This window comes from Ctenopharyngodon idella, chromosome 17 (genome assembly GCF_019924925.1).
Source record: "Ctenopharyngodon idella isolate HZGC_01 chromosome 17, HZGC01, whole genome shotgun sequence".
NCBI lineage: Eukaryota > Metazoa > Chordata > Actinopteri > Cypriniformes > Xenocyprididae > Ctenopharyngodon > Ctenopharyngodon idella.
Window position 1 is genome coordinate 17842514 of NC_067236.1, and position 12799 is coordinate 17855312.

The 12799-nt window shown below is 35.7% G+C and overlaps 2 protein-coding genes across 4 annotated transcripts in view; both read right to left on the reverse strand.

The window, feature by feature from the left end:
- The window catches only part of LOC127498247 (kinase D-interacting substrate of 220 kDa B-like), a 67339-nt gene extending 64856 nt beyond the window's left edge, over nt 1–2483 (reverse strand). The window contains exon 1 of one of the 3 annotated variants that reach the window (XM_051867385.1): nt 1818–2483. The gene's annotated coding sequence lies outside the window, so the exon portion shown is untranslated. Of the gene's footprint in view, nt 1–523; nt 621–1817 lie in introns of those variants that run through there. The other 2 variants (XM_051867384.1, XM_051867386.1) reach the window with 2 other exon arrangements.
- Nucleotides 2484–4129: 1646 nt separating this feature from the next.
- The window catches only part of LOC127498249 (lysophospholipid acyltransferase 2-like), a 71506-nt gene continuing 62836 nt past the window's right edge, over nt 4130–12799 (reverse strand). Inside the window, exons 10-13 of the mRNA XM_051867389.1 lie at nt 12671–12735; nt 12442–12574; nt 10669–10820; nt 4130–8707 (exon numbers count right to left, since the gene is read on the reverse strand). Of these exons, the coding sequence (XP_051723349.1) occupies nt 8539–8707; nt 10669–10820; nt 12442–12574; nt 12671–12735 (519 nt within the window). The 3' untranslated portion in view covers nt 4130–8538. The remainder of the gene's footprint in view (nt 8708–10668; nt 10821–12441; nt 12575–12670; nt 12736–12799) is intronic.

Genomic DNA, 12799 nt, shown 5'->3' on the forward strand with positions numbered 1-12799 from the left:
AAACACTATAATAAAGCATTCAAACAAGGCCAAATGTGTTTACTTTTTTCCAGGGTCATTTTGCCAACTCAGCAGCCCGGTAACAACCCATCAAAGATGAAAGCCGGACACCAAAAACCACTTCCAGCTGACAAAATGCCAAGCATCATAAAAGGTTAAAAACAACCAGCGGGGCCTCAGTACCCAAAATCCACTTACAAGATACAAGTCCTATCAACAAACTTAAATATCTAAAGGTGACAGATACAGTAATGCAAAGGATCCTTTTTCCATCAGCCTTTGTTCATCTCTGATCTGCTGACACACCCTTGAAAGCATCCCAGCTGCCCTCCAGAGAGATCACACAATGGAGAGAGCCAATCACGGAGAGACCCTCAGCCAAATATTGACAGAGCAATGTTCACCCCCTCTCCCCAGCCCCAATACACAACACACGAAGATGATAGAAGATAACCCATTCCTAACAGATAATGCTTTAATTCAACTTCATTCTTCACAGAAGGCTGAGGATATGCTTACTCACCTTGAGTCCCTGTGAGTTGAGTTTAAAAGCCTGTCTATCCTTGTACTGTTGATACTCCACTCACGCTGTCACTCAGACTGTGTACTAACAAGCCGACCGGGACTCTGCCTGTCACTCCAGGCACTCATGAATAATGCATGAGGAAGTGTTATGCTCCTCCTCTCTTTGGAGAGACGCCCAATGCACACACATGCAGTGGATCCTATGAATGAATATGAATACTAAAGAAGTCTGACGTTATAAGTAAGCCTCCTGAAGGGTTCAGCTCACATGTAATTAATATTAATGAGACACGCCTTTGCTCTAGGGTGGGTATTAGCATACAGGACTTATAAAAGAAATAGTAATTATACAATTTCAGTGTACTTAAAAAAAAATCCTGCTTGTGAATCCTGTTTGTGAAAGGTCAAAGGGGTGGGAGCACATATGGATTTCACATCAGAGTGAAGCAAACAGCACTACGTCAATCTCTAAATATAAACTTGGTTCTTATAATAGATATTATCTTTAACTATAAAGCCAACAACTTCTTAGAGAGAGACAGATATGCTGGGCTATTGTATAAAATTAAGTGTAGCATTTTTAGACTAGCCTATAAGTAGAGTAACTTTTTATAGTTTACTTTGCAATATGAATATGATTATTTTTGTTTAAATATCCAATAACATATTCAAAACTGATTTCTTTATATATATATTTTTTTTTTGACACAATATTCATTTGAATACAACATTAAAATTGATTCATGGGGGGGGGGAAAATCGACTGTAGGGAAAGAAAGCAAAATGATATGTATAATGTTTGATTGTTTTTATATACATATATACATACATACATACATACACACATACACACATATATATTCATTGTTTAACAAACAAAAAACACCCCTGGATTCCCTGGGGTTCAGTTACTCCTGGTTTGGGAATCACTGGATCCGTTTCCATAGTGTAGCAGCAGCAGCACAACGGCACAATTGTAAACAAGTTCACGCAAGCACCGTGAAAAACAACTTCTAAAAGCAGCTCAAACCCGTTTGCCCACCGTCTTAAAGGTGCAACATACTTTTTCTGAAACTGACAGCAGCATTAGAAATGAAAATGACGACTATTCATGCACACGTGCTTACAAACAAATATTATATTGGCAACAAATGCTGGAGTGAAGGAAGAGCACGTGTCCTGACAGCTGTAGCCGAACTGTGTACGTCCACTGTTCTCTCTTATAGCATTTTAACACTGTTACAAAGCTACTATGCAGCAGTTAAAAAGAATATAAATTTACTTTGACTTACGTGAAAATTTCAAATTAGTTGACAGGAGCTCGCGTTTTAAAACACGTCAGTTTGTTTACATAATTCCAAATGGTAACTTACATGCCACTGCTAGAAGGTCCAAGTAATTCGATAAAATTTACATTTCTCTGTTGCTTTCCATAACCTTTTTTGTCTGGAGGCAGTCTTGCGTTACACCACAGCCATTTTGTGGGAACAGGGGTGTGGCTGAAATTAAAATTAAGACATGTCCACACCCACTGCGTGCAAAACACGCCCACTGGAGGACACAGAGACGCCCATGTTTTGACAGACCAAATTTACAACATTTATGTGTCATTTTCTCATTAAAGGTTTAGTTCTCCCAAAATTAAAATTCTGTCATTAATTACTCACCCTCATGTCGTTCCACACCCATAAGACTCGTTCATCTTCGGAACACAAATTAAGATATTTTTGATGAAATCTGACAGGTATAGGCTTGACTCGTCCATAAACAGCAATTTAACCACCACTTTCAAGGTCCAGAAAGGTACTAAAGACATCGTTAAAACAGTCAACGTGACTGCAGTGGTTATGAAGCGACGAGAATACTTTTTGTGCGCAAAGGCAAAAAAAAAATAAAGACTTTATTCAACAATATCTTCTCTTCTGTGTAATTCTCATACGCTGTTTATTTTGCAGCGCTTCCAGGTTCTACCTCAGAATTTTCATTTTTTGGGTGAACTAACCCTTTAAAGCAATAAGCCCCTGTTATAAATTCACTGTAAACCACGGCTTCATGGGGCTTATTGCTTTTATAAAACAGTTACCACACAATACAAAAATTAAAGCCAAAAAAATATGTAACAATGCAACTTTCATGAAGTAAAATCACTAAGAGCCTTCCTTCCGGTGGAAAAACTAGTCCCTGACCGTGAACAGCAAAGAAGTTACATTATTACGACCATTAGATAGCGGCAAAGACTGTCTTTATGATTAAGTCAGTCAGTAGCGGAAACTTTTACATTGAAAGGACTGAAACTTTTGAACACGTCACGGGTCAAGAGGCAACTGACAAATGCTTTGACTAGGGTACGGGGAAACCCAATAACTGTTAAGAGACAAGATATGGCAGTGGACATTCAAACGGATTTTTTATTACGAACATAGGACTGACCTGAAGGAAACTGCTGTATCTAAATATGCAGGTAAATACTCGCTCACTCGATCTCTCTCTCACAATACTCTACTATAATACAGTAAGCTTCAGTTAACAATATCAATATGAGAATAAACATTTCTTTACATTGCTAAGAGTGGTTGCTAAGGGTGTTGTGTAGTGATACACAGAACCACTGGGTGAAGCGGTCATAGCCGTGTTTTATGGGGAATAAAACACTGCTATTGACCAATCAGAATCAAGGACCGGAACTAACCGTTTTATAAGTAAGCAATAAGGTGCGAGAGGCTGTGCTGTATCGTGAATAAGTCACGGCTGAAGGGCGTTGTTAGGCACGATGCGAAGCGGAGTGCCTGCAACCCCTTCAGCCGTGACTTATTCATGATACAGCACTAGCCTTGAGTACCTTATTGCTTTTATAAAACGGTTACCATACAATACAAATATTAAAGCCAAAAATATGTATCAATACAACTTTCATGAAATAAACTTTCACTAAAAGACCTTCCTTCTGCCGGAAAAAATAGTCCCTGACCATGAACAGCAACAGAAGTTACAATATTATGCCATTAGATTGCGGCAAAGACTGTCTTTATGAGTGTGTCAGTCAGTAGCGAAGACTTTTACATTGAAAAGACTGAATTGTTGTGAACACGGAACAAGACGCAACTGACAAATGCTTTGACTATCGCTGTCAGTCATGGGAAAACCCCTTAACTGTTAAAAGGACAAGATAATACATCAGACATTTAAACAGATTTTTTATTATGAACATAGGACTGGCCTGAAGGAAAATGCTAAATCTGAATGCAGGTAATAAACTCGATCTCTTTCTCACAACACTCTTCTACATAATACAGTAAGCTTCAATGAACAATATCAATTGAGAACATACGTTTACGTTGCCAAGAGTGGTTGCTAAGGGTGTTGTGTAGTGATACACAGAACCATTGGGTGAAGCGGTCATAGCCGTGTTTACCAATCAGAATCAAGGACAGGAACTTACTGTTTCATAATGATTAATAACAGAAAATATCCATCCATTCATCCATCGGCCTATTATGGTATGAATTAAAAAAAAAAAAAAAAAAAAAAAACTGCATTCAATGTCATATCTCTGAGGTAAACCATTGTTAAATTACTCTGAGAAAACCAAAAACACTGAGATGAATACCGAGAAGGAAAATATGGTTTATTTGTTTTGTGTCCATCATCATTGTAGTGGATTTCATTTTTCATGTCCTTTATTTAAAGAAAAATTTGTTTGGCTTGGTACAACTTCCAGAGCACTCAGTTCATCAAACAATTCAATTGCTGGGTAAGTATCACATCTCAGTTTATGATTATTACAGAAATAAATGGAGACAGTGTTTGTTCCCCTCTGGACAATTCTCAAAAACGTGTTTTATAATGTATATTGGTAAACTGATTTATATTGAAATAGCTAACATATTAGGCATTACTTTTCCTTTACTTTATCTCTACACAGACTTATTGCATTTCATTAACATCCTTAGTTTTCCTGTAACTGTCATGTTATGCAACATCACAACCAGTCAATAGGAATTACAATGGAAAAGTTAATTCTGCAATATCTGGAAAACATCAGCTTCGGTTTGCATGTTCACTAAGGGCCACAATCACTAATTTTTGAATGACCACTAGAGACTAACAAGACAATGACAAACAACAGAACTGAGGTGGCTGGTGAACAACAAATGCACTATTTAAAATAAAAAAAAGCATTACAGTAGTCTACATTTTCACACAGCTTTGGGTCATTCTTTGCAAAATCAGTAGTTAGAAAATGTCATGAATGACTGAACCAAAATTTTACAGATAACTGCCTTCACTATTACTTGGGCCTTAACATAATCAAGATGTTAGGCTGCATTTAGTTGAACAATATCTGAACAATGGGACAATGTTTACACATAAACAGCAATGAACACATTTAACGTCATTCTATGGATGGAGCACATTTACAAAATAAGCATATAACACTGGAACACCATCCTGATTTTCCTTTGTTGCTACAATGAATTTAATATTTTTGGGCAAATTCATCTGTTTGACTTCTATTAAGCGAATACTCTAACTGTTGAGTAGCACTGAGGTTCCTTGCATTGCTTCGGCAGTTTTTCTACTTAAGCACTACCCCGACTTATTCATACCAAAAGTGCAAATAGGGAGACAGTGAAAAATAATTCCTCCCAAAATCTCAGTAGGTAAAAATAATGTCAGTTTAAGACCAAATTTTTAGTACAAACCTCTCACCCTGTTGTAAACCCGTACAAATAAAGTGATCTTTTTGTGCACCTCATGTGATTTGGCACTTTGGACATTTGAAGCAAGTTTTGCATTGAGGTGCTAGTTAGTACATATTGCCTTGGGGCAGTTAAAACAATTAATTAAGCAAAATCTTTAATAAAAAGAGACAAAAAGGGCAAAATTATACAGTATATAACTGGACTGTCATGCACTTTTCTGTAAAGCTGCTTTGAAATATGTATTGAGAAAAGCGCTATACAAATAAATGTGAATTAAATTGTTACCAGCAGCAGCCATACCAGCAGACTTATTAATCTTCCTATTGGTTTTGCAGTTGCTAAAACTGTTAGTACAGGGCTGTAATTCATCATGGTTTTACATGTCTGGAGTCCAAAATACAATAAGACTTTAGAGAAGTGTGCTTGTGAAACCATAGGAGGCTGGTACAGAGCGTTTTCTCCATATGGAGGCTGGTCAACTTCACGCCCAAGAATAACCCTTTCTTGTTGTTGAACTGGCTTAGTTAACAAGAATACAGTGACACTCGCTTTGGTAAACACTTAGTGCCTTCAGCCCTTCATTACCAAATAAAAAAACTAACATGTAGAGTCGCTCTGACCAAGGGGTAAAACCTTTGGTTGAAAATAAACGCAACAACATAATTACATATATATCGAAAAGTAGATTCTGAGGGAATATGAAAAAGTCTGATTTTCCAGACACTTAAATCAAAAGAGCAAAGCTCACTGAGACCTTTTAGAGAATCAAAGTTCAAGAAATATCCTTATATGATATCTCAAAATTTAGAGGTTTGTTTAGGGCCCAGGAGTACAGATGGATTCATAGAAAAAAAATGATTTTGAATAGTTGATACTGCATGTATCCGCGTACTGCATGTATAGCACACTACCAGTCAAAAGTCTGGACACACTGCTTCATGCTTTATTATTACTATTTTCCTCATTTTAGAATAATAATAGTCATCAAAACTATGAAATAAAAGGAAGTACTATGGGAAATATGGAAAAACTCCAAATGTTAAACAAGTCAAAATGATGTGCATACTGGGACTGCATTGATTGCTGCTTTTCCTTTACTATGTGGGGGAAACAAAACAATAAACACAAACCAAAAGGTTGTTATTACTAGAGCTGGGTAAAAAAAAAAAAAATATATTGATTTCTCGACTTTAATCGATTCTCATTTTTACAAACTGACATCGATTCTTAAATCCCAAGAATCGATTAGTCTATCCTGTTTTCAGTTGGATGTAGAGAGCCTCCCATCCAATAAATCGCAATAAATCCATTTTATTACGAAATTTAAAAAAAAAAAAAAAAAAAAAAAAACGTTTTGGCACTGTTTAATGTGACGTCACGTGACAGATCGCTGTAGCCCCTCAGGTTAAACGAAGCGGCAGCGCATGTAAACTGATCTTCTCCTCCGTTTTAATACAAGTTACAGTGCGAAATAAACTTGAATGAACATCTGAAGGTATGTTAAAAGTTAGAATACAACTTACCGAAATGTAATCTCTCGTCTCATGTAATCGCTCAATCAGTGTTTCAACCGCGGAAAGACGTCAATAAAACAGCTTGTAAACAATGTCACGTAACGTCACATTTACCTCAGAAAAACCATATTCAGTGACCATAAACTCGAAAAATGAACTCTAGAGAGGGGCATTTTGCTAAATATGTGCACCATATTCATTATAATTTTTAATGTTCTTCAATATTTAATGCATGTTTGAATTCCTTCAAGTTTTATGTCAGCCACCAAAAAAATGAATTGGGGTAGACATATAATTATGTAGCTAATTATAAAGTTAGTATTATAACTTTATTATTCTAAAAACTTCCTTGAGTGTAATTTAAGTGTTTGTATACAAATCAGTTCATTTTAACCATCAATATTATAGTAACGTAGTACCAACTGACTACTATGTATGGTTTTCTGCATTAACTGAGAGATTTTAATTTCTTTGAGAAAATTTTCCATGCACTGTTCTTGATATACATCCAAAATAATCGAATCGAAATCGAATCGCAAGCTTGTGAATCGGATTGAATCGTGAAATTTGTGTCAATACCCAGCCCTAGTTATTACTATGGAATTATTATGTTTCAAGCATAATAAAATTTCAAGTATTTAAGTATACACCTTTAAATCAACAGGTTTTTGAGATAAAGAGAAACAAATTTAGTTTGTCCAAACTTTTGGCTGGTACTGTACTTCAATACTGAACCACTACAAAATTCTGACTATTGTTGATGTGTCAAGAACATTAGCACTGTTTGCAAAAATAATGTGATCCTTTAACTTAACATGCACCCATGGAAAAGACAGAGGTTATTGCACTTGCCATATATGTCTGTAACATAAAAAACACAAACAAGCTGAGATACTGAGTAATATTGAACTGTCTTCTGTTGTCACAAGATGGACTATGTTGCAGCAGAAACATTGATGGTAGAGAAACATCTGGTAATTTGTCATGGTCTAAAACGAGACCTGTGTGCCCTGAGGAAACCTACAACCCATTAAAAAAACAGCACTGATAACCAACCAAAAGCCCTTAATAAAAACAATAAAAATAAACAAAAATCACTGACAAAAATTATAACAAAAGCAATTTTCCAAATGAAGACACTCCCTTAAGGTTGACCCTTGTTCCCAAAGAAAGCAGCAGATATGAACCTACTAGAAAACCAGAGAAATAAACAAAGAATAAAGATGAAACAATGGCAAGAGATAGGAACGTAAGGCCTATAATTTGGCAACACACGACTGGACTTTTTTCTTTACAGCACACATTTCCTTTGAGAAGAACTAAAACAGAGGTTACTTCGTTTAACTGACAATGGCAGAAACCTTCTAGGTAACGTGGAAGCTGATTCCAGTGCTAGACTTCCTGCACTAATGTAGTGAAGCTAAAAGCCAACAATGACTGGTCCGTTCCTATGTAACACGATCCCCACACAAGGTTTCTGGAGCTAAATATACGAAGGGTTTAAGGCAACTTCAGATTAACTGACACTTAAGTCAATTATTCACCATTTTCTATAATCAATCACCCCATTTTCATATGATCCTATGAAGATTTCCTATTTAAAACCAAAACGTGACCATCTCCAACAGGGCGACTATGGGGTCTTTTCTCTGTATTGTTGCTGGAGTTTATGCCTTGTAAAATGTCACTGTCAGTGTCGTTGGATCTGAGGGAGGAAATGGCCGCTCTGTGTCTCTCAGTACTGATATCAGAGTTCCTCACAACGCAGTGTGCGGGTCGAGCAGCCCTTCTTGCCCTCATGTGGCTTTCTGCTTCTGGTTGCAGTTGTTGTCAGGAGAGGAGAGACAGTTCTGTTCACTGGCCTGAATGCTGCTCGGCTCTTCCTGTTGTTTCCTGCGTCTGGATTTCACAGGTAAAACCAGCGCCAGCAACACGCAGATCAGGTGAATGCAGCAGTACCACGAGCTGAAAAGGGCAAATGACAGACAGCACATTAGGAATTTTAGCTGTTAAGTGATTTTGTTATTTGTAGGCACTCGTATGTGTATCATTGATTATACTTTTGATGCTTAGTATGTAGGATAGGTAGTTGTACATAAATATTTAAATTAACCAAACCAAAAAAACAAAAAAAACAAAAACAAGTGTACATTTCCACCCTCACACATCTGAATTAATAAAAAAGTAATTATTAAAAAATATATAATTTTAATTATTAAAAAATATTAAAAATAAAATCTGAAATATAAGTGTACGACATTTCCCTCTCACACATCGGAATTAATAAAAAATGTCATTATTAAAAAATATTAAAAATAAAATCTGTAATGTAAGTATGACATTTCCCACTCACACATCTGAATTAATAAAAAAAAAATATTAAAAAAATATTAAAAATAAAATCTGTAATATAAGTGTACGACATTTCCCACTCACACATCTGAATTAATAAAAAAAAATATCATTATTAAAAATATTTAAAATAAAATCTTTAATATAAATGTACGACATTTCCCACTCACACATCTGAATTAATAAAGAAAAATTGTTTCCAGTAAAAATAACTAAACCTCTTTAAAATGGTACATTTTTGGAAAACGAGAATGATAATAATCGATGAAATAAAATTATTTTAGCAGTGTAATATATTTCTTATAGATAAACAAGAAACATTTATAGATATTTACAATAAATTTACTGCAGAATACATTTATAGTACTGCTAAATGCATATTGCATGTCTGGATGACAAAATAAATAATGTTGTAAATTATAAGCTACTACATGGTTATTTTGGGGAGGAGACAATTAAGGGAAAAAAATTGTGCAATCTTCCAACATGAGGGATATAATATATATAAAACATTTCTTTTATAATTTCAAAAACTTTTGTGGGTACACAAATTAAAGGGATAGTTAAAAATCTATGTAGATTTAATCTTACAGGGATAGTTCACCAAAAAATGAAAATTCTGTCATCATTTACTCACCCTCACGTTGTTCCAGACCTGTATGAGTTTCTTTTTTCTGCTGAATACAAAATAAGATATTTTGAAGAATATGGGTAACCAAACAGTTAATGGACCCCATTAACTTCCATATTATGGGAAATAAAATACTATGGAAATCAATGGAGTCCATCAACAATATTCTTCAAAATATCTTCTTTTGTGTTCTGCAGCATAAGAAATTCTTACTGGTTTGGAACAACATGAGGGCGAGTAAATGATGACAGAATTTTCACTTTTGGGTGAACTAACCCTTTAAGATGTTTTATACATGAGGCCTCAGATCTTTATGCAGTCGGCTACATTACTTTCCAATAGGATCTTGGATTTCCCAGTGTTGTTGTCACTGAGATGTACTGAGCTTCTCGACATAATTTACATAATTTCAATCTGATCTGCAGCGGTTGGTCAACAATCCCTCTGCCTAATTCTCGCTCTTTAATGAAAATGCTTTATGTATTCTTCAGACAGACTCATTTAACAGCGCTGCTTCAACAAATGACCATCATAGATTTCTTTTATCTCAGCAGAAGCTGTGAAACAAATGGTCCTTTGCTGGCTCATAAAGTACAGACTCGGGCCTGTAAAGCCGTCTAATGAATGGAGCAAGACTGCAGCGGGCAAAGATAAAATCAGCCTCTCATTTTTACCTGTCAGCTTCATGTTTTCCGCTAATAACTCTCAGCAACGGATCAGTGGTGCAGGTGGGTTTATGATGACTTTCTGACCTGCTCTCTAAAGCATTTCACTTCTTTAATAATGATTTATCACCAGAGCTCAATCATAAACAAACTGGAAGCATACTGATACTGTTGCATATTGATTATCAGTCAGACGAGGTGAACCCTTAACAGCAGGGGTCAGCGACATCAGGACTTGCCCTGGAATGCTCATATATTGGTGCAAATGCATTACTGACCTGTAAAACTTTAGTGAAGGCCCTACTGCCAGCAGTACAAATGGCACAACAGTGTAACAAATAGCGATCTGGGTGCTGAACCACGTGATCACGTCATAGATGAGCTTGAGTGTGGCTGAGCCCAGGAAGTGTTGCCTCACATTGTGTCTTACCTGAAATAAAAAGAGAAAAACTTTAAAAGTTCAAAAGATTATGAGGACTAAAAACAATGATCCTTTAAACATAAATTATCATATTTTTTTTAAAAATGACCATACTTTTCAGATTAAGGTTTATATTTACATCAAGCCTTCAATCAAAAAAGTTTGAACGCTTTAAAGATATTGGAATATTTCTGCACATGTGTAATTAGCATATTCTGGATCTACTGACATGCACATTTTTTCCCTTGATTTATTGATTTCTTAGGAAAAATATTCACTCCAAAGATGTGTTTCTTTTATTGATTTTAATAAAAGAAACAATGTCTCAGATGCATTCCAACAAAGGTTGAATGGAATCAACAGCAGGTACAGCTGTGTATCATCGGCATAAAAATGAAATGAAACATTATGCCTCTTAATAATATCCTCCAGTGGACGCATATATAAGTTAAAAAGAAGCGGACCCAAAATAGAGCCCTGAGGTACTCCACTAATAATAGAAGCAGAAGAAACACGTGTTTAAAAGAAAATCAATGCCTAGAATCCCTTTCATGACATGTTCAGATGTAAATGAATGGTGGAGCTGAAGTTATTTATTTGACAGAATTTACATGAATAAAAAATACATTTTGTCCAGCAAGGATGCATTTAATCGATCAAAAGTGACAGACAAGACATTAATAATGTTACAATAAAATCCAAACAAATGCTGTTCGTTTGAACTTTTGATTCATCAAAGAATCCTGAAAAAAATATATATCATGGTTTGCACAAAAATATTAGGCAGCACAACTGTTTTCAACATTGATAATACTAAGAAATATTTCTTAAGCACCAAATCAGCATATTAGAATGATTTCTGAAGGATCATGTGACACTGAAGACTAGAGTAACGATGCTGAAAATTCAGCTTTGCATCACAGGAATAAATTGCAATTTAAATTAGAAATAAGTTATTTTAAATTGTAATAATATTTAATTGCAATAATACCCAAACTTACTGACCCCAAACAGCTGTCTTATTTATATTTCTAGAAACTGGAACATTTGGTTTAGTTGGGTTATGAATGTAGATTTTACATGACCATATTCAAAATATCCAAATTGCCCAAATTCTGATGAATGCAACAATATTCTTATCCGTGTACAGTACACGCAGTAATGTTTACTTGTGGATATGGAAATTGTTATTTGAGTTTGAAAAGTGTTAACGGCTCTGGAATCTGGATCCAACAGTGTATCATGCAGGCAATGCCGTGGGCTGAATAGTTTATATTCAAAGTAGCATTTTAAGATGGACTACTGCAAGAAAGTGACCTACTTTGTTCTTTAGTTGGAGAGGCCTTGATCATTACAGTGCGACAGAGGAATCGTAGTTTTATGCAGCGCATGACTAGATGAATAATAACCTTGACTGTGCGCATAGTCTTTTTTCGATCCCTGCATGCCTCTCATTTATTATTGAGAAAAACCAATGTCCAATTTATTCAAATGTAACAGTATTTTTCCATCAAAACTGCTCCCAAAAAATCTGCAATGAAAGTATTCATCAGATAAAACCTTTGTGATATAATTCTAACTTTGACTTGAACCTTGTTTCGACACCCCATCTCATATAAAGAATACTCACTGCACGTGCTGCCATTGTTACAGCAATGCCCGTGACAAAGGTCAGGTAATACCCTGGGTAAACTCCGTGCCAGATGGCTGAGAGGAGGAATGTGGCAGCAGTCGGATTATACGGACAGCGCTCATAACACACCCTGTGCAGACAAAACAACAAAAGCTCACGTTGTTTTCTGAGATTTCAGGAAGACGATGCATGCTCGGTCAAGATTATTCTGTTTTGCAGCATTCACCTTTTTAACCAAAGGGCTGTCTGAATGTTCCAGTTATCCAAGAACATCTTGAAGCTGGTGGCAAACTGTTTAGGACATATGTAAAAAGATGAAATATTAGGGTTCAGGTCGAGTGAGAAGATAAACTTG